Source organism: Rhopalosiphum maidis, chromosome 4 (genome assembly GCF_003676215.2).
Source record: "Rhopalosiphum maidis isolate BTI-1 chromosome 4, ASM367621v3, whole genome shotgun sequence".
In the NCBI taxonomy this organism is placed as follows: Eukaryota; Metazoa; Arthropoda; class Insecta; order Hemiptera; family Aphididae; genus Rhopalosiphum; species Rhopalosiphum maidis.
The window spans coordinates 14608070-14627492 of NC_040880.1; the positions used below are offsets into that span (position 1 = coordinate 14608070).

Consider the following 19423-nt stretch of genomic DNA (forward strand, 5'->3'; position numbering starts at 1 on the left):
TTTTACATGATATTGGTGTACTTGACCGTAGTCTTATAATAATAAATGTGAGACAAAGTAGGAGGGACTTAATGTCTAGTCAGCATATATTGCACACGTAATGTTAATAAGACATATAATATGTACCTATTGTACGTATTATGTTTATAAAATATAAGTAATGATGTAACAATTGTTAAAATATACGAGTATAGTATCACATTAAAAAACACATAAACGTGTTATCTGTTTAACCAATTCAAATAATGAGCATCAATCTTTCAATTGTATGACCACTACGCGAATATTATTGTCTCCAATAATCATTATGAGCAATATTGGTGAAAAAATATTTTAAATTGTCCATTCATAACTTGTGCATAGTAAATAATAATTACCTTTAGTACCTACGTGGCTTCGTGGCTACGTGGTCGATGACCTAACTAGTCCTAAAATGCTAAAATGCACGTGTATGATATTATAAACACGGTACCACGCATTTTAGTTTGAATAAAAACTAAGTATATTTTAAGTATATATATATATGTGTGTGTTACCTATTATTTAAATAGTTTGATAACTTTGAATAGGTAACATTTTTAAAAGAAATTCATAATATTTTTAGCTGAATAGGAAACGGAGCTGGAAACGTTTTTAATGATATATATATATATATTAATATAAGTAATACGCTCACAACTCGAAAATGCATATTTTTCAGTGTTAAATTTTACATCACACACGGACATTTTGATCTTTAACGGTGCGTATGTATTGTATTTTTTTGACCCAAACATATTATTAATTGTAGTTTTAGTATACTCGAAAAGGCTATGCAATTTTACCCATACGTACTACTTATAACTATATATTAACAAAAAAGTCAATATTATCCAAACGGTATTCTCGTTGATCCGCGCTGACCCTATACAAAAAAAGCAATAACAATATTATACTCGTTATCTGTATTATTGTTATTTTCAAAAAATAAACCAGATTATTTTTTTGAGATAAACACGAACCGGGATCGACTGTATCGCGAAAAAACAAAAACTCCGTTCGTGCGCATGCACGTACACGCGACCTAAGAGTAGTGTACGACGACTATCCGCGGCTATATATACATTACATGTAAGTACGACGAATGTTTTAACGACGGTTATAAATTATAATATAGGAAAAAAAATTCTTCTCGCTATATTTCGTATCACATGAAATTTTTGTCCACGGGGTCGTCGGTCGACACCGCGAGGAATTCTTGACAAGTGCTTCGCATATTATCACTACACCTATACTCTTGTATCTGCACACGTATAAATACAATTATAATAATCATAACATAATGTGTACTTTACAGTTGTATACGTTTTTTATTATTATATCAGTGAAACTCGCGACGTACATATTATTAATAGTATTTACGCATATAAGCGTTTGAGTATATGTTATACGCATAACTACTATGTGACGACAGCGACAGCTCCAGTGGCGTATTTACGGGGGGGGATATGGGGGATAGATCCCCCCATTGGTCTTTTTTTTACTAGATAGGTTTAATAATATCGTAAATATATTACATAAGTACAGAATAAAATTATTGAAAACGCTACATTTTATTATAATATTGAAATTTTAAGAATTTTAAAATATTATGGTTGTAGTCAATACACGACTTACTGCTAAATATGTATATGATTGAAAACAATTCGTATTGTAAATCGTAAAATTCCGTCAATCGTCATTATTGTCAATAACGATCCGGCTATTATCATGCTTTTTATAATAATTAATAAGCGTTTGGTTGCTATTTCAAAACTTATTGCAAGTGAAGATATATATATATATATATTTTAAACAATTAATTCTAATAATTAAATTGTATACAAATAATAAACAAACTTAAACACTAAACACGAGTTATTACTTATTTTTATAATATTTATTATTTCATTAGTTCATTTTTAAACCAGCATAATAATTCACTATTCATTATAATCGAACACTCACGTTAGTGCCTGTGCCGAACTTCCACCTAGGCAAACTAGGCAGCTGCCTTTCTAGGGTCCAGGCCCCCGATCAAGTACCAAAAAAAGGGCCCTTCCTTAGTAGCTGTATTGAGATCCTGAGACCTTTAAGTTCGGAGCACTGGCTAGTCGCTAGTGTATTATTTTTTACTATTTTGATTTTTCGTCTTATACATGTATATTTGTATATTTATCAATAAGCACTACTATTGTATTCTTATGGTTTACTCCATTTTATAAAAAAATGACAATGAATAATAAATCTTCAAAACAAAAATATACAGTCTTATACGTTTATGTGTAGGTGCTTATTGATAATAAATATATACATTTTCAACATTTTTAGTAACGGTAGTAATAGTAAGTGTATTCCCCCAAGGTAGAGGAATTTATATGTTTGCCAACGTATATGGTATATCCCGCCTAGACAAAATCCTAAATACGCCACTGGACAGCTCTATATATTATTAAAAAAATACTATTTAATATAATAATATATGTACCTGATAGTTACGTGATTTATCTCGAACGATTCAAAATGCTCGAATAATAATATATTATAAATCCCGTGGTTTGGAGAGAGCACTGGTTCTTATTTTTGAATATCCCAAAAGAATATTAATCAAGCGTTATATTAAAGCGATAATTAGTGTTTTTCATGATTTCGATAACATCACGGAACTTAAATAAGGGTATTAAATTAATACAATTTTGCACGATTTCAGTACCACGAACCGGATCGAAAACGCTGATGTGAGCGTTGATCAAATTCTGAAAGCGATACAATACGAGTAATCGATGTGGTTTTTGACCATATATATATAATAGTTTGAATTTTGAAAAATTGTTTCAAGAGGTCGTTCATATTTTAGATCATATAATAAATAATTTTATAATGTTTTTACCTCAACCTATAAATATAATAATTATTGTAAAGACTTTTTTTATTATTTCACTAAGTTTATTTTAAAATATTAAACCAAAATCATAATTTATTTCACTTTAAGACACCTATAAGTATTTAATAAAATATTGATATTTTTTTCTCTAATTTATTAGTTATTTTTAAAAACAGTTTGGAAATAACTATAATAAGTATATAATATAATAAGTAATAAGTAATAACTGTTAGAAATGATAAGATACTTAATTAAGTTAAGTATAACTTTGATTAGATTTTTGCATTCCGGTATATAAGTCCATAGGTTTACAGATTAAAGAAAATTATGTTCTTAAGCCATTCTTATAATGTTAAAATGTTTGGCATAAAATAACGAGTCGATATTTTTTGTATTTATGTGAATAGTTAAAAATTTTAAATAACATCATAATATTAAAAATTAAAGGTGATTATAATATAGAAAATAGCGATTAATCGGACTCGTGTAGTATGTCAATGAGCCGTCGTTTCAGAAACGAGGAAGATAACCACAACGTCATTTGCCATAATATTGTATCTTACGGGGTTATCCATTTGACTGGCTAATTTAACAAGTATTTAATAAAGTATTAAAAAAAATTGATTAAAAATATTGTTTGAAATAATACGACTAAATAATCATAGTTCTAAGTTTTTAGGTGTACCAAAATAATATAGTTAATAAAAAATCTCGTTTTTTTAATGTCGTTTATCGTACATGGTTTTTAGGGTTTAAAAAATGATAACCTAACCATGTATTGTTTAATTTAATGATTTACAACGCAATAAAAAATTGGAATATTAATATTTAGTATCAGGAATTGAAACAAATGGCGTATTATAATAAATAAGCCTTTAGTTTATGGCAGAATAGAATACTATTACAGCGAGTGATCCATCCAACATTTTTTTCAAAAACAATATACAAACAAAATAAATAAATGTAACTTGTTAAATGAGCTGCACGATAATTAAACATATCATAATATAGTCTATAAGTAATAAATATAATTAACTTAAACATTTTTGAGTTATACAAAAATATGTATTTCAAAATTTATGTAATTATAATAATCCTTAGTGTATGGTATACTTGCCATTATCAAAAAGTCAAACGATTTATGTTTCAAACAAGTTTCGTAGGAAAGATTTCAATAAATAAATCGTATAATTTGAGGTCATTGACGTGTCAGTCGTGTCTCTATTATTGTAATATATATAAGTGTGTTACGCAGAAAATCGAGTAAAATAATTTTATCGCATTTTTAAGTGATTGGAACAAACATTATTCAAACGTTTTCTAATAGACACATTCTAATAGAACACCACATTACTATACTACCGTTTACCATCACATCTGAGTTGAATCCCACATCTAATAAATTGGCATCAAAATTTAACTCCCGATATCTTTTGCGGACAAACCAATTAATAGCTACTGGGGTTTTTCGTATAAAACACACCTTAGGGCCTAAAAACAAAAAAGATACATTTTAAAAACCAATTGAACAGATTTCAAAATAAAAATTCTATCTTGGTTAGATTTGATAAGAAACTGCATATTTTAGTTTGATTTCCACCAAGAAAATAATTTTATTTTTATTACATTTTTAACTATATATTTTTTTTTTGTCAATACTATATAATAAAATATTTTAATTATGTTATTATTTTCTTTAAGAGTACTACAATTTAAAAAATTACATCGTAAAAACTCGCACATCTAGTACTTGTTCAATGTATATCTGATATAACTATATAAAAGAAAAAATGTAATTAAATTATATCATCGATCCGTGTGTCTCATTGATATGGAACCGAGCACGGGACTATAGTCCGATCTCCGATAAGATGATATCTCACAACAATTATGATTGGAATTCATGATAATAATTATATGCGGATATCATTATGAAATTTTGTTTTTTGTCTCTCTACAGGTGCTTCTAGAAGCATAGCCACTAGTGACGTTAAAAGAGAGTTGTTCAGAAAGTTTACGTATAGGCAGAAATCAGAAAAGAAACTATTATTGTTATGACAATAACCCACTGAATTTACAATAGTTTTTCAAAAACCGCGTAAATATAATCGGTGAGAAGAGGGGCCCAAGCCCTTACGTTTATATCGAACTTTAAATCAGCCTCCCTCAAAAATTAAATTTCATCTTTTGACTAAGTAATAAAATGCAAGAACACGACATAATCATCAGGACGTGTAGATGTAATAATAAATTAATAACTATACAATATTTTAATGACTGCAATGTTTATCTCAACGTGTAAAATGTAAGTATATTATATTATATTAATAAAAAACAATTAATAACAACAATGAATAAGAAACGTTATACTTGTATTTGTCTCCCACTGTTCATTTGAACGTTAAATCACAGATGACACGTTTTCCGGTTGTGTGTATTTTAGGAGCGATAAATATCAATAATTTTTACAAAATGTTACCGCGCCAAACGGCTGACACTATAAATACAGTTTGTATTCATAATCAATTGCGCTATGCATAGAAAGATGTTATTAATGAAAGGCAGAGCAACAATAAGCTATTAAAAAAATAATAGTTCATGTGAACGTTAAATGGTCGCTTGAATCATCACAATAATATATTAGCGGCCGCTGATCTAGAATTAACATTAAACGTAATTGCAGGTGTACACAATAAGTGAAACGATGCAAACAGAAATTATCTCGTATAATTATGGCACAACGCTTTTTAGATCAATATATTCTTATCTATAATATTAAAGTTAACGAAACCGGGAAACATTTAAATTGAACTCAAACTGCATTGTTTGAGTTGTTTGTAGGTATCGTATTTTATATATATATATATATATTTATCATATGAAATTATCAAACCAAAATTAAATATTGGAAGGACATCGCCGGCAAGTTAAGTAGATTACATGTGGAACCGTTGCCTGCTTCCATATAATTATTTAAAATCTAAATTATTCTTGGTGTATACGAACTAAGGTGTTGTAGTTTTCGCGTTTCTTAAAATAATAAGAAATGTGACCTGCAATTTGTACGGTTATGTTCATATTTTTTAATTATAAAAACGTAATATTTCGATGACGTAGTATTATCAAATAGTTTTAAACAGTTTATACATAGTCAGGAGGTATGGGTATTTACCAAGTGTAGAATAATGCACCTATAAATTTGACCGAGGACGTGTCACGTGAGTATAAGATGAACAAGGACAGTCAGAAACGTCGTATATGTATATTGTGCAAACTACAAGTGATTGTTATTATTCATGTCGACACACAATATTATCCTAAATTGCAGAATTTTAAACATTTTATTGTTCACGACCATTCTAATTTCTAGGGCTTAATCCACATATTTTCGCAGTATGTACTAATTCATCACGAATCACCTTTCTGCAAGTCGGCATTTTTTTTTTTTTTTCAATACTAAAAAACATATAATTTCAAAATTTTAATACTATAAGTTTGAAAACTATCACGACATATATTAATTACAGCGTATACGACAAAAAATATACGCATGATATGTATGCAGTTCGGTTAGCATAATAATTATTAAAAAAAAAACAAAAATAAACACAAATTCAACAACGTCCTTTATTAAATATGAACAGTAATCATAATAACGCCGTACACGAGTAGATTAATAATTTTGTATTGTGCTCTTTTTTATCAAGTCTTCTAATTTTGTTTATTATTTTATAGTAACTATAACTATAGGTATATACTTCTGTTGTCATATAATGTGCTTGTATTACAAAGATAACATTTCGCAACGATGTTTAAATATCTCTTTAACTGACTGTTGAGTAAGGTTCAAACAATACAAACTCCCATATCTATAATATAATTACATTAACAATGTCCAAATAAGACAATGTATATTATTAGCCATTCTTAAAACACAGGTGATATATGGCACAATAATGTTACCGAGACAAATCAAAACTAATAGGTACAATAAGTGTATACGATTTCTATAGATGCAATTTATTGGTATATTCAATAAATATATTATTATTGTAACAATATAACTAACTCGAAAATAGAAAAAAAAAATACAGAGAAACATAAATTAGTATAGGTATACACAACAAATTAGATAGAATCAACTTTGTTATTATTTTGCATAGTTCGAAATTTAATTTATTGCAGTTTAATTTGTTTATATTGTAATATAAATATAGGATAAAACAATAAATTAATTTAAATATAATAAGGAAATTTATTCTGCAGTAGTTTTCATGATTAAAAGGTCACTTTTCTTTAATTTTTTTATAAAACTCTAATTATTCGTATTTTCTGTTATGTGTTCGGTTTTTGTTAGACAAATATAATAGAACGTTAAAAGGGACCAATGCTCCATCTTTTAAAACAACAATAATTTCGATAATCCAAAAATTTAATACTTAAGGCCAAGAAAAACCTTTTTTTTTTTAAAAAAATCAAAATTCTATTTATTTTTTCGGTAAAGATATTATTTTTGACACTCGAAACATTACATACATGAATAGGTATGTGTCCGAAACAATAAACGCATTTAAAAACGAAGAAAAAGTCAATATTTGTTTGTTCATGTATATGGCCCACGATCACATGTTGACGATTTTTTTAAAAAAAAAACTACTCCTTCATCTTCCTATTATTTAAAATAGTTATAAATTTCACTATTTTTACTGCGATGGTCTTGTGGTGGAAAAATTTGGTCCGCTTAAATATTTTTGTGGTCCTATTTTAAATTTAAGTTGTCGCCTTTGTTTAACCCCTTCCTCACTCATCAGAAATCTCGAGAATGTACCTATAGTGATGCCATCCTAATATTATTATGTTATATGATTTGATTTTAACGAGTATTAAATATAGTCGTAACGTCTCGCACAATCTATTACCCGGGTTCGGTTTGTGGAGCGTACATTGACGAAAATGGTAAGGTCGCCAACCCACGGCCGAGATTCTTAAACCGGAGCGTGCAGGATTTTCTAATATTATATTGATGAAGAAAATAAAAACAAATAGGAAAGAATAATTAACGTATTGTTTTGGGGATGGTTATTTTTGCAATATTAGTAATTGAAAAAGAATAACGAGTAAGTAATGGCCAAGAAAAGCCATACGGCATACAAATTTCGCCCCAAATAGAGGTCACACCAAAAATAATAATAATAATAATAATAAAATTACAAAGATGTAATACGGAATAATAATAGATTAATAGGGCACGGCTCCGATTATCGGTTACCGGCAAGTACATAATGCCGTTAAACACAACATTTACATTAATAATAAATACATGGTGCCATTGAGCACGATAATAAATATATATATATACAACGCAATACCTAAGTGCCGTTGAGCACCGCCATCGTATATAATAATATGAAATACAATAAATAAGGCCTTTGGGCAAACCAATAAATAATAAGGTACAATATGTGTATAATTTAATAATTAATACCGGCCAAGGTATTTGTTTCGTGTCGTAAGTACATAGTATATATAAAATATTGCCGAGTATTGCCGAGACGCCCCCGGTGATAGGTTTTTCGACTACTCCAACATGTTGTCCGGTGGAGTGGAAAAACAAAAGTGACATGTAAAGAGCCGTTAGGGGCGTATCATGCACCGGACAAAGCACGTCGACGACATTACCTAATGGTTATATAACAATACTTGACCGGTATGATATGTTATATCTAATATTTTAATCGGTGACACTAATTAATATATTGACGTCCGGTCACTCCGGACCACGGGTACTGGGAAACAGTGATAGTGTGTGTGCGCGCGCGCGCGCGTATTTATAGATTTGTGTCGTCTTCGGGCGGCGGCAGGGGGGCCCGCGGGACCGAGAGCACAATCGCGTCATATAATATGTTAATAAAATAGAAATATACGACATTGAATTTTGTCCGTTACACAGTTTAAAATTTTATCTACGAAGACGTCATAATACATTAATAATATAAATATATTTATGTTGCTGACTACAAACATGGCGACTATACCTATATTCTGGCTGGCTATGTAAAATACTACGTCGTTAAGGAGATGTTTTAATTTTTTGTGGTGACGGCGTGAAAAAGACGGACAGTTCGTTTTTGAAATAATATTCAGTTTAGTAGTTGCATAAATAAAAACACTACTATATAGTAAATATTCTTACGCGAAATGGCCGACTCGAATTGTTTGAACCTGCGTGAAGACTCGGAAATCCTCGAAACAACCGTGAAGGATGTAATCGAAGACATAATCACTACGGTATTGGAGGAACACGACGAGGAACAACTGATCAGCGATAATGATTTAAAGAGAGTAGTGATGGATATCGTACGCTCAATTGTCGACTGCAGTTTGGTGGGTGTGCCCTTCACATCCGAAACACCTTTACAGCCCTCAGTACAAGTACCCGATGAAGATACTACGGCTGTACAGTCTGGCGAAGATGACGCGACGATTGAGGCCTTGTCGATTCCGACTAAATGCATGACGACGGAGGTGAGAAATTCGTCTGACAATTTGGTGGGCCGTTTCAAACCGGAAGTGCAGACAGCTGCACCAGCAGCAAAGCCACGAGGCCGAATGAAGCGATTCGCAGCTTCCGTGTGGAGAGGAGTTAAACGGGCGGCCGGTTGCCTGATACTGTGTGGTTGTTGCGGACCTACGGACACAGATTCCTATGTTGTTCACCCTTAGTCTATGAGCACTCAGTCGAAATGGCACCAATCAACCAATCACGCCTACCGCTGACCGGATACTCATTGTGCACCAAATTGCCAGACGAATTTTTCACCTCCGCCGTTGTGCATTTGGTCGCAATCGCCAAGTCCGCAATCGCCGCGTTATCTTCGCCAGACTCTACAGCCGTATCCTCGTCGGGTACATGTACTGAGGGCTGTAAAGGTGTTTCGGGTGTGAAGGGCACACCCAATTTACAGTCGACAATTGAGCGTATACGATGTCCATCACTACTATCTTTAAATCATTATCGCTGATCAGTTGTCATCTTCCATCACCTCGCTATCTTCATCCACGTTGACATCACGTACCATATCCTCTGGCTCGTGTTTTTTTCTTACGGCCACTTTAGGTCATTGCTATTTCTAATTATGCATCACATTTATATAATGTTATTTTTGCTTAAATTGTAAAATCAAACATTTTCTGTTTGACAAGCCACTTTGAGCTATATACATTTAAAAATCAAAAATGCTTTATTATTTAAGTTACTTTGCCATTTTGAGCAGCATATATTGTTACAATAATAAAATAAATATTTATCTACACAGTAAATTACTGCTTTTTGTTATTTTTACTGTTAAGTATCTATTTTGAAATTAAAAATGTATATAATTTTTATAGCTAATAATACCATTTATTATATGTATTTTATAACAATTATATATGTTCAAAACATTAAGATTAATTTTAATTTTTAAGATATTACTTATTTATAGTTTATGCTATGAATGTACGGTAAGTCAGTATTGTCCCAAAAGTTATACATAATAACAATAATATGTTATGACCTAAATATTTACTATTAACTTTTTTAATTAAATATCAGTATAGCAAATGAAAGCAATGTTTTCGGAAAAATTAATTCAACCTATCATATTACATAATATCTAGTAAAGAAAATTACTATATTAGCAATCAAAAATATTAAAATTTGTTTTTAATATTATGTTAACTTTCCGAATAGGAAATTCCGAGTATGTTGTAAGTACATTATATTGTTTGCTTAATTATAATCTTTGATTAAAACAAAATGCACCATTACGTGTATATTATATTAATTAATGATTATTTTATTGTACTTACAATTTATTAGGTACTTCATCGATGGTTCTTTTACATGCATTAGTCGATGAACGTCGACGTATTTCATTATTTATTCGTCATATAACACACTCAGGTAAAAATGCCTTTTGATGACAAAAGATTACAAAATCTGATTTAAAATAATATGCGTCCAGTAATATCAGATATAAAAGACTTGTGTACTATTTCGTGACCACTTATATAAGAATATATTCTGTATTAAAAGCTGATTAAACACGGGTAATGAGCAATAAAAAATTGACATGGTTTCTGCGTTCTGATCGATTTTTTATTTAAAAAGAACCTAAGACCAGGTTAACACAAGAACGAATTCCAACCGGAAATAATGCGTATCTTACAAATGTATCAAATATTTTTCAGATTTTTATTTATAATCTATTATGTTACTATACAGTGTTATGATCTTTTTTTCAATAAAATGATGATCACTAGGCGATCTGAATAGGCAATTTAGGTACATCACTGTTATGAGTGTACCTTTCAGGTTAATCATTATGGTAAATAATTACAAAATAAAATATAATAGTTTGGACAGATATTTTCAAAAATATTAAGAATTTATATTCATTTAAAATCATGCAATGACTAGACTCTATAGTAATAAAATATCGAAAAATACCATATTGTTTTAATTTCAATTAAAATAACTAAAAAATAATTTTGTTGTATACTTTTTAGATTTTTTAATTTTTATTTCCAGTATTAATAATTTAATACTATATTACGTTTTCAAACCTTGCCAATAAAATTGAAGATTTTATAATATTTTTACTAGAGGATAAATTCTTGTAGTTTTTAAATCTACGTGATTTTGACAAATTGTGTAAAAAATTAAACTTCAAATGTATAAGTATTTAAAAAAAAGATATCTATGTATTTATAATACTTTTATATACTTAACAAATATAAGAGCCACTTATTTGAAATATTGTATTGAATTTTTAAAAATGTTGTTCAAGTAAATAATTTTATATCATTATATTTTATAGAAAAACAAAACTAATAAAATTTAAAAATTCCTCGTCAAAATTACATTGCGTTTTGAAAATACTTACATAAACATTAATTTGGTAATAATTCTAAATATCTAAGGTTACTTGTTTTTAAATTACAGTACAATAAAATAGATCATATTAGAAGAAATAGTTAATTATTATAGTCAAAGTATTTTGAAAATTATTCCACGCGTAGAAAATAATAATATTAACATTTAAGAAAATTTCAAGTTTCTACGGTTTTTCGTTTGTGAATAATAGCAATATAAATAAATCAAAAACTGGTAAGCATAAAAATTACATTAGTTATGAGAAACCCTGTATTACATTTTCAAGCTTTAACTAAATTGTTGTCATTATTCAAACAAATTTAATCAAAAGTAAACTTCAAAATATTTAAACAAAATAAACTTGCACCTATGTATTTTAATAGATATAATAGCAATTTTTATAACAAATCCTCGTATGTTGATTTTTGAGAAATTTAGTACATGTGTCATGTTTATGGATATTTGTTTTTGAATTACAACAAAATAACTAAATCAATCAATCTAATCGCATAATAAAATAATAATTGCGTTTTCTTGGAATTTAAATAGTTTGCTCTAAAAGGTGACTGCGGGCACAGTAACAACACATAATTTATTGTAAAACAATACGCTTCGCTCGGAAATAAATATAGTTGAGGTGAAATTTATCTAAAACAGATATGTAGGTTTTATCTAGATAACGTTTATAGGTATTGTGTTATACGCGTTAACACAGTTATTAACTAAGCTGTAAAATATTGCAGTAAATTAATTGTATAGTATTGTATAATAGTATGGATTTATAAAAAATTAAAAACTTATCAATCACCAATATATTGGTGAATTTAACTTATAATACAATTTAAACAATATAATATTATTCGGTAAGACAATAGTAATGTTTAAATTATAACTTAAAAAAAAAAATAAAATATTCATTGGGTATGCATATAATATTATAATTACATAAAAAATTACTTGTATTGTGCTTGTTAACGTCTAAAGAAATGTGTTATTATATTATGTTTATAGTAATAAGATAACTTATTATTTAGATACCTAAAATTAAAATATATACATATGAGTTATGATTAGAAATCAGAATCATATTATGATAATGTATAACTGTAAATTTGATAAAATTTAAAAACTATATAATGTGCATTATACAATTTAATGTATGTCTATACAGTTTTATTTAGGATGCACGCAATATGCAGATTTTATATTATATTGAAATAATATTAATTTTTACATTATAATAGTGAAAATTATAGCATAATAAACTATAGCAATAGTGACAAAAATGTACAAAACTGTACTAGTATTACTACCATGTTAGGTCACCTATTATGAACTGTGATGTGATAAAATTAATTCATTTTTCAAATAATAATAATAATTATTATTACTTATTTAATTACTCTAGGTGTGATTAAATGACCGTACACCTGATAATTGGTATTATTATAAATTTTAGCCAACCAATATGTAAACATCTGTCCTTTCTGAATCTAATTTGTATTCAAACCGATTATTGCGATTAAAATATGTTAAAATAATTTCTAGATCAAACGGTATTCTCGTCGTCACGGTCCCAGAGACGACGTACCTCATCATATCAAGTGAGCATGTGTAGTTTTAAAACGTCGAAGCACCAAATAGTATATTTAATATTTATACGTTCTGAAAATAATAATATGCAATAAATCATGACGATCCTACAAAAACGCATGTTTAACAAGTACATTTATACAACATTGACACGAAATAATTGGCTACCTACTCAAATGATTACACAGCTGTATGCATACTGATACAAAATTGTGAATCCTTTTATTACAGCAGTAGATCTCTCGTTAATCGTTTCATAAGTCATTACAATTATTATTATCTTCTATGATATTTCCTTAAAAACCAGTCGGCACTGAAAACTAATATTTTTTTTTTTTTTTTATATTAGATGTAATTAAAAATAAGCAGTATCTTACAATGTCGTATATACGTGCTTTATCTTCGAAATAAAATATCATGTATATATTTAAACTATTTTGTGTTTAATTACGTTAGGTAGCGAGACGGTTACTTATGCAATATAACGCCGTACCATTAAAACAGTTTGTTCAACTCGATATTATTATTGTGTAAAAATAATATTACGAATTTATTAATATATAGGCAAATATATACTTATAGGTATTAAGTTTGTTTTATACGATTTTAGCCTTTCTGCGTTGAAACTCATTTTTATGTTCGACTTATTGAAAAGATCCAATTAGATGTCCGAAATGGTCATTTAATCGGAGCACTCCATTATCGAATAAAAAAAAAAGCAAGCGAGACAATAATATTTTAATGGTTATTACTACACGTTTTCTTTATTCTAGATGTGCCTGTAAAATATTTCAACGAGTCGTATCTTCGTTAATTTTTTTTTTATATATCATTTGTTTTTAATTAGAAGTGCGCAGATATATGTCATTACTCATTATTGTAGACGGTTTGGCAACAGAAATTTAAGAACGTACGACGATAAGCTTAACATCATAAAATATGTTTTTTTTTCGCGAACAACAAGATATGACATAATCGGTAATCCTAAGTATTTTTTTATCAACACAAATTCGTATTAGGTGTGTATAAAAAAATAAGTAGTTCGGAATTTTTATCGAGGATAATATTATGATATTGATTTATTTCGAAAAAAACATTCTTATATTATATAAATTCAATTTAACATTAATTTTTAGCAAAATAAATAAAAAGTATTATTAATAAATTAAATTAGATTAATAATAATAATTATTATATTAAGTTATAACAGAATTGTGAGTATAATATATAATATAATATTATTATGTTTACTATCGAAAATGGATTTAATTTTTATAGGATCGTTAAGCTTATACAATAATAATGTACGTTTGGTAAAGTTTAATTAAACTGTATACATTACACATACATAAATATAAATAATACTTAAATAATATGATCATTATTTTAATACATATACATAAACACTAGTTTTGCTTTAAAAAAAAAAAAATATCATATGACAAATAGTATATATTGCTATACACAGTTGTTGTGATGACTAAATAACGTGATATTCCGTCTTAATTGTTAAAAATAATAATAATAATAATAATAATAATAATATAACAAAACAAATTTACACTGGTACGTATACACTAAAATTATGAAAAACCTAGGAATTTTTATCACAAGATTATAATAATTGAGTTAAATTTTACAACGTTACAAACTAAAATAAAATTACAACGTATGATAACTATAAATTAATATGTATATATATATATATATATGTATAAATATGTATAGCCGAATAGAGAAGTAAAAATAAAAATCCTCGTTATATGTAAAACTTCTAAAAATTTGTATAGTTTAATAATAATAATAATGTCTACTTTGGTGCGAGCATAGTAATAATAATAATAATGATGATGATGATATTTATAATTGATAAATACACTATAATAATATAATATATATATATATATAGCCGGCGGCGACGACAGTGTCGCGGGATCGTCATAAACAAGCTATTGTGGTAATGACAGTAATAATGAACGCGCCGTACCTGTGCGCAGAATACGACTATCTCGGGGGTGTGTGTGTGTGTGTGTGTGTGTGTGTGTGTGTGTGTGGGGGCGTTAAGAGAAAAGCCGACACCGCGATGTCAGCACTGTGTTGTCACTCGATGTCGTTCGATCGATTTTCGGGCGATGACCGTATTTTTTCACATGATACGTGTGTGCATATCGCCGTGAAAAAGAAATCTAACGACGGCGGCGGCGTGACCGGTCCGCGTGTCGTCGTCAAAGAAGTGTTAAAACACCGCACAGCAGTCATGGCCACCGAACGGCGGACGGATCGGATGGAAAACGCGACGGGAAAAAAAAAAAAAAACACCGCTCGGTCGGCAGACTTTTCGCGGACGACGAAACAAACAAATAAAATATACAAACGGTTGTATGCAGAAGAAACTAACGACGGGGGAGGACAGGGGGTGGAGTTATACGATATATATATATAATATAATTACGATAATAATAATAATAATAATAATAATAATAATATGTATAATATGCAATGTGCGCCGCGCGCGTGTGTGGAGGTACTCGGAGATTTGTGTGACGATCACACTGTTGCAATGATATTATAACGCATTATCGTTTGTACGTTTATGCCGACGCTGTGCCGTCAACGGGCCCAATTCAGGTAGAGCGGCGGAGCTACGGGTCATAAGTGGGCCGCGTACTGCAGGCCGTCGTCGGGCTGCTGCAGCCCGCACGGGTCCACCACCACGTTGTTGTTCTGCATCTCGGCCGCGGCGGCAGCGGCGGCGGCCGCCGACCCGTGGTCGCTGACCTTCTTCATGAAGCTCCGGATCTCGAACAGCCTGGGGTCCTCCTTCTCGTCGACGCTGCTCGCCGAGCTGCTGGTCACCGTGCCCACGGCCGTGCCGTCGTCCGCCTCGTGCTTCTTGACGTGCCGGTCCAGGTTGGTCTGCTGCGAGAACCGCCGGTTGCACAGGTTGCACTTGAAGTTGCGCTCCTGCCGGTGTATGTTGCGCACGTGCCGCTGCAGGTTCGATGATATGCTGAACGACCGTTCGCAGTGCGCGCACCGGTACGGCTGTTCGCCCGTGTGCGTGCGCACGTGCCTGGTCAGGTTGGCGCTGCGCGGGAACACCTTGCCGCAGTACTTGCACGCGTACCTGTCCTTGGACTTGACGTGGTGCTGCTGCTGCTGCTGCTGTTGCTGCTGTCCCTGCTGCTGTCCCTGCTGCTGGTGGTTCTGGTGCTGGCTCTGGTACTGGCCGTGATGGTTCTGGTGCTGCTGGATGATGTCCTGGTACGATTTCGAGTAGTTGGGCATGGGCTGGCGGAGAAAGTGTTCGATGGCCGGCGACGTGCTGGACATGAACGCGAACGGCGGCCGGGCGGCGGACAGCCCGAACGGCTGGTGCGCCTGCATGTGCTGCAGCTGACTCTCGGCGAACCCGGACAGCGCCGCCGGGTAAATGGAATCCAAGTACAGCGGTTTGGGGTAGGCCATCAGGTTGCTCACCGAGTACGGCGACGACGACGACGGCCTTTGAGCGGCCTGTGACGCCGACGGCGGTGGTGGCGGCGGCGGCGGCGGCGGCGGCGGTGGTGGCGGCGTAAGAGACGGCGGCGACCACTTGCGGCCGCGCTGCTCGGCGGCGTTGTCGGCGCGCGGACTGTCGTCTCGCGACGGCGTAAACGACGGGCGGACGGCCGACGGAGACTTTTTCCGGCGGCGCTGCACTTTCGTCACGGACAGGTCGAGCGGCTGGTCCGACGCCGGTCGGCACGGCGAACCGTCGTCGTCCGACGACCGACGTTCGCCGGCGCTCTCGTCGGTCGTCAGCTCGTCCGCGGAACCGCCGCCGTTGCACAGTATGTCCGTGTTGACGGACAGGTCGCACGGGCCGCAGTCCTCGTCCGCGGACGGTTGCCGCTTGACGTGTACCTTGGGATCGGGGTACGTGGCGCTAGGGCGGGCCGGGGATGGTCGCTGGTTGGAGGACGCCTCTTCGCCCACCAGCGGCGACGTCTTGCTCGAACCCATCAGCATGGCCACGCCGGACGACGCGGGCGGCTGCGGCGGCGGCGTCTTCTGGCCGGCGTTGAACAGCGACGACGTGGACAGCCGCTTGGCGGGCGTCTCGCTGTGTTCCGCGTCGGCCGCGGACCGCTTGAACCGGTTGTTGCACTGCTCGACGGCGCTGGACAGCATGTCCATGCTCAGCTTGGGCGCGAACGGTCCGAACGGTCCGAACGGCGTCTGGAACAGCGGCGGCGGCGGCGGCAGGGACCCGTTGGCCGACGGGAAGTAGAACGGGTGGACGAGCGGGTGCGGCGGATACAGCGGGAACCGGGAGTAGACGGCGAACGGCGAAGAACCGGCCGTGGCCGCGGCGCCGGGTTCCTGTTGCTGCTGCTGTAGCGACGAAATGCCGCCGCCGACGGCCGCCGAACCGGACTTCCTGAACGACGACTGCTCCGGCGACGGGTTCGACTCGCAGAACCGCTTGTGTTTGGACAGCGACGTGCCCGTGCTGAACGACTGGTCGCACCGGTCGCACTTGACTTGCATGCGGCAGTCGGCGTGCATCCTCTTGTGCCGGCAGAGGTTCGAGAACTGAGTGTACGCCTGCAAACAGAACAAACAGCGACGGACGGTGCGTTAGATTACGATGTTGTATGTGATATTACAATATTATTATTGTGCGAGGTCGTCGCGAGCTACAATAATTCTTGTTATTATAGAGGCGCGGCACAAAAGGCGGCGATTGTCGTCCGTCGCGGGAGACGCGTACCTATGCGTGTGAAAAAAAAAAAGAGAGCGCGCGCGCGCGCGGAGATCGCGACCAGACTGCGGTGTCGCGTTGTTGTGTATTATTATTATTTTTATTTTCTCCTCGACCCGTCGTCGTTTATTAATCATTATTATATTATTTCGTTATCGGCCGGCCGCCGCCGCAGCTGAGTATAAAAAAATCGGTGGCCGTCGACGACTGAGACAATAGGGCATCCTTGTCGTACGCATCGCGCACGTATTGCCCCCGATAACACACGCGCGCACCTCTGTCGCAGCGGCGGTTACGCGTACATACGTGACCGGTACAACAACCGCTCGCGCCGATAGCGGCGGCATCTGCGCGCGGGCCTATCATTGAGGAAACGGACGGGACGGGATAACGTTCGGCCGGCACGTCGTCGACGTCGTCATCGGCGACACCGCAACGGGAACCGATTGATTAAATAACTGTGCGTCGTGTGTGCACCGCGGCGCGCTTTACCTAATGCAGTGCGCGAAAACAACGACGCGATAAGACGAACGGCGCGCGCGCGATATGCGCGTGCAGTAATCGTATACAATAACGGTATATCATATTATTGTATACCTAATAATGCGTACGATATTGGTACGGCGACCAACGACAAATCGGCCGCGCTACGATATAACATGACATTGTCGTCTGCTGTGGAAATATTTAATCGATACGTATACATACCTTGAAACAGACTTCGCACTGGAACGGTTTCACGCTCGAGTGTATGTGCGTGTGCTGCTTGAGGCCGCTGGACGTGGCGAACGTCTTGCCGCACTCGGAACAGGCGTGTGACCGGGCGCCCGCGTGATTGGTGCGGATGTGCCTCTGCAGGTTACTCGGGTCGCTGAACACCTTGGAACAGGTCTCGCACGTGAACTTTCGGCTGTGGGCCAGGGCGAGGTGCCGGATCAGGCACGGCTTCCAGCTGTACGACTGCGGGCACAGCTCGCACCCGTACTGACTGGCCTTGTAGTGGTGACCGGACACCAGGTGATCGTCGAGCCTGCGGACACAATGGTTGGTTGTAGTCACGTGGGTCTGTCGTCATCGCGCGACGCGGTATGAGGCGACGTTCGTCGTTCATACGAATATTCGACAACACTGACTACGTATTATATACGGCGTTTTTGGAAATCGCCGTTTATTTTCCACGCGATTTTAAGCCGTAACGACGATTCGATGTCCTCCGATATACGAGCCGCACGGGGTATTATCGACCGGCTGACCGTGGTTTTAA

The 19423-nt window shown here is 34.6% G+C and overlaps 1 protein-coding gene across 2 annotated transcripts in view; it reads right to left on the bottom strand.

Moving 5' to 3' along the window:
* Positions 1–15173: 15173 nt before the first annotated feature.
* The window catches only part of LOC113554894 (PR domain zinc finger protein 16-like), a 102656-nt gene continuing 98406 nt past the window's right edge, over positions 15174–19423 (bottom strand). For both annotated transcript variants that reach the window (XM_026958984.1, XM_026958991.1), the window contains exons 6-7: positions 18868–19189; positions 15174–18002 (exon numbers count right to left, since the gene is read on the bottom strand). In XM_026958984.1, the coding sequence (XP_026814785.1) occupies positions 16062–18002; positions 18868–19189 (2263 nt within the window). In that variant the 3' untranslated portion in view covers positions 15174–16061. The remainder of the gene's footprint in view (positions 18003–18867; positions 19190–19423) is intronic.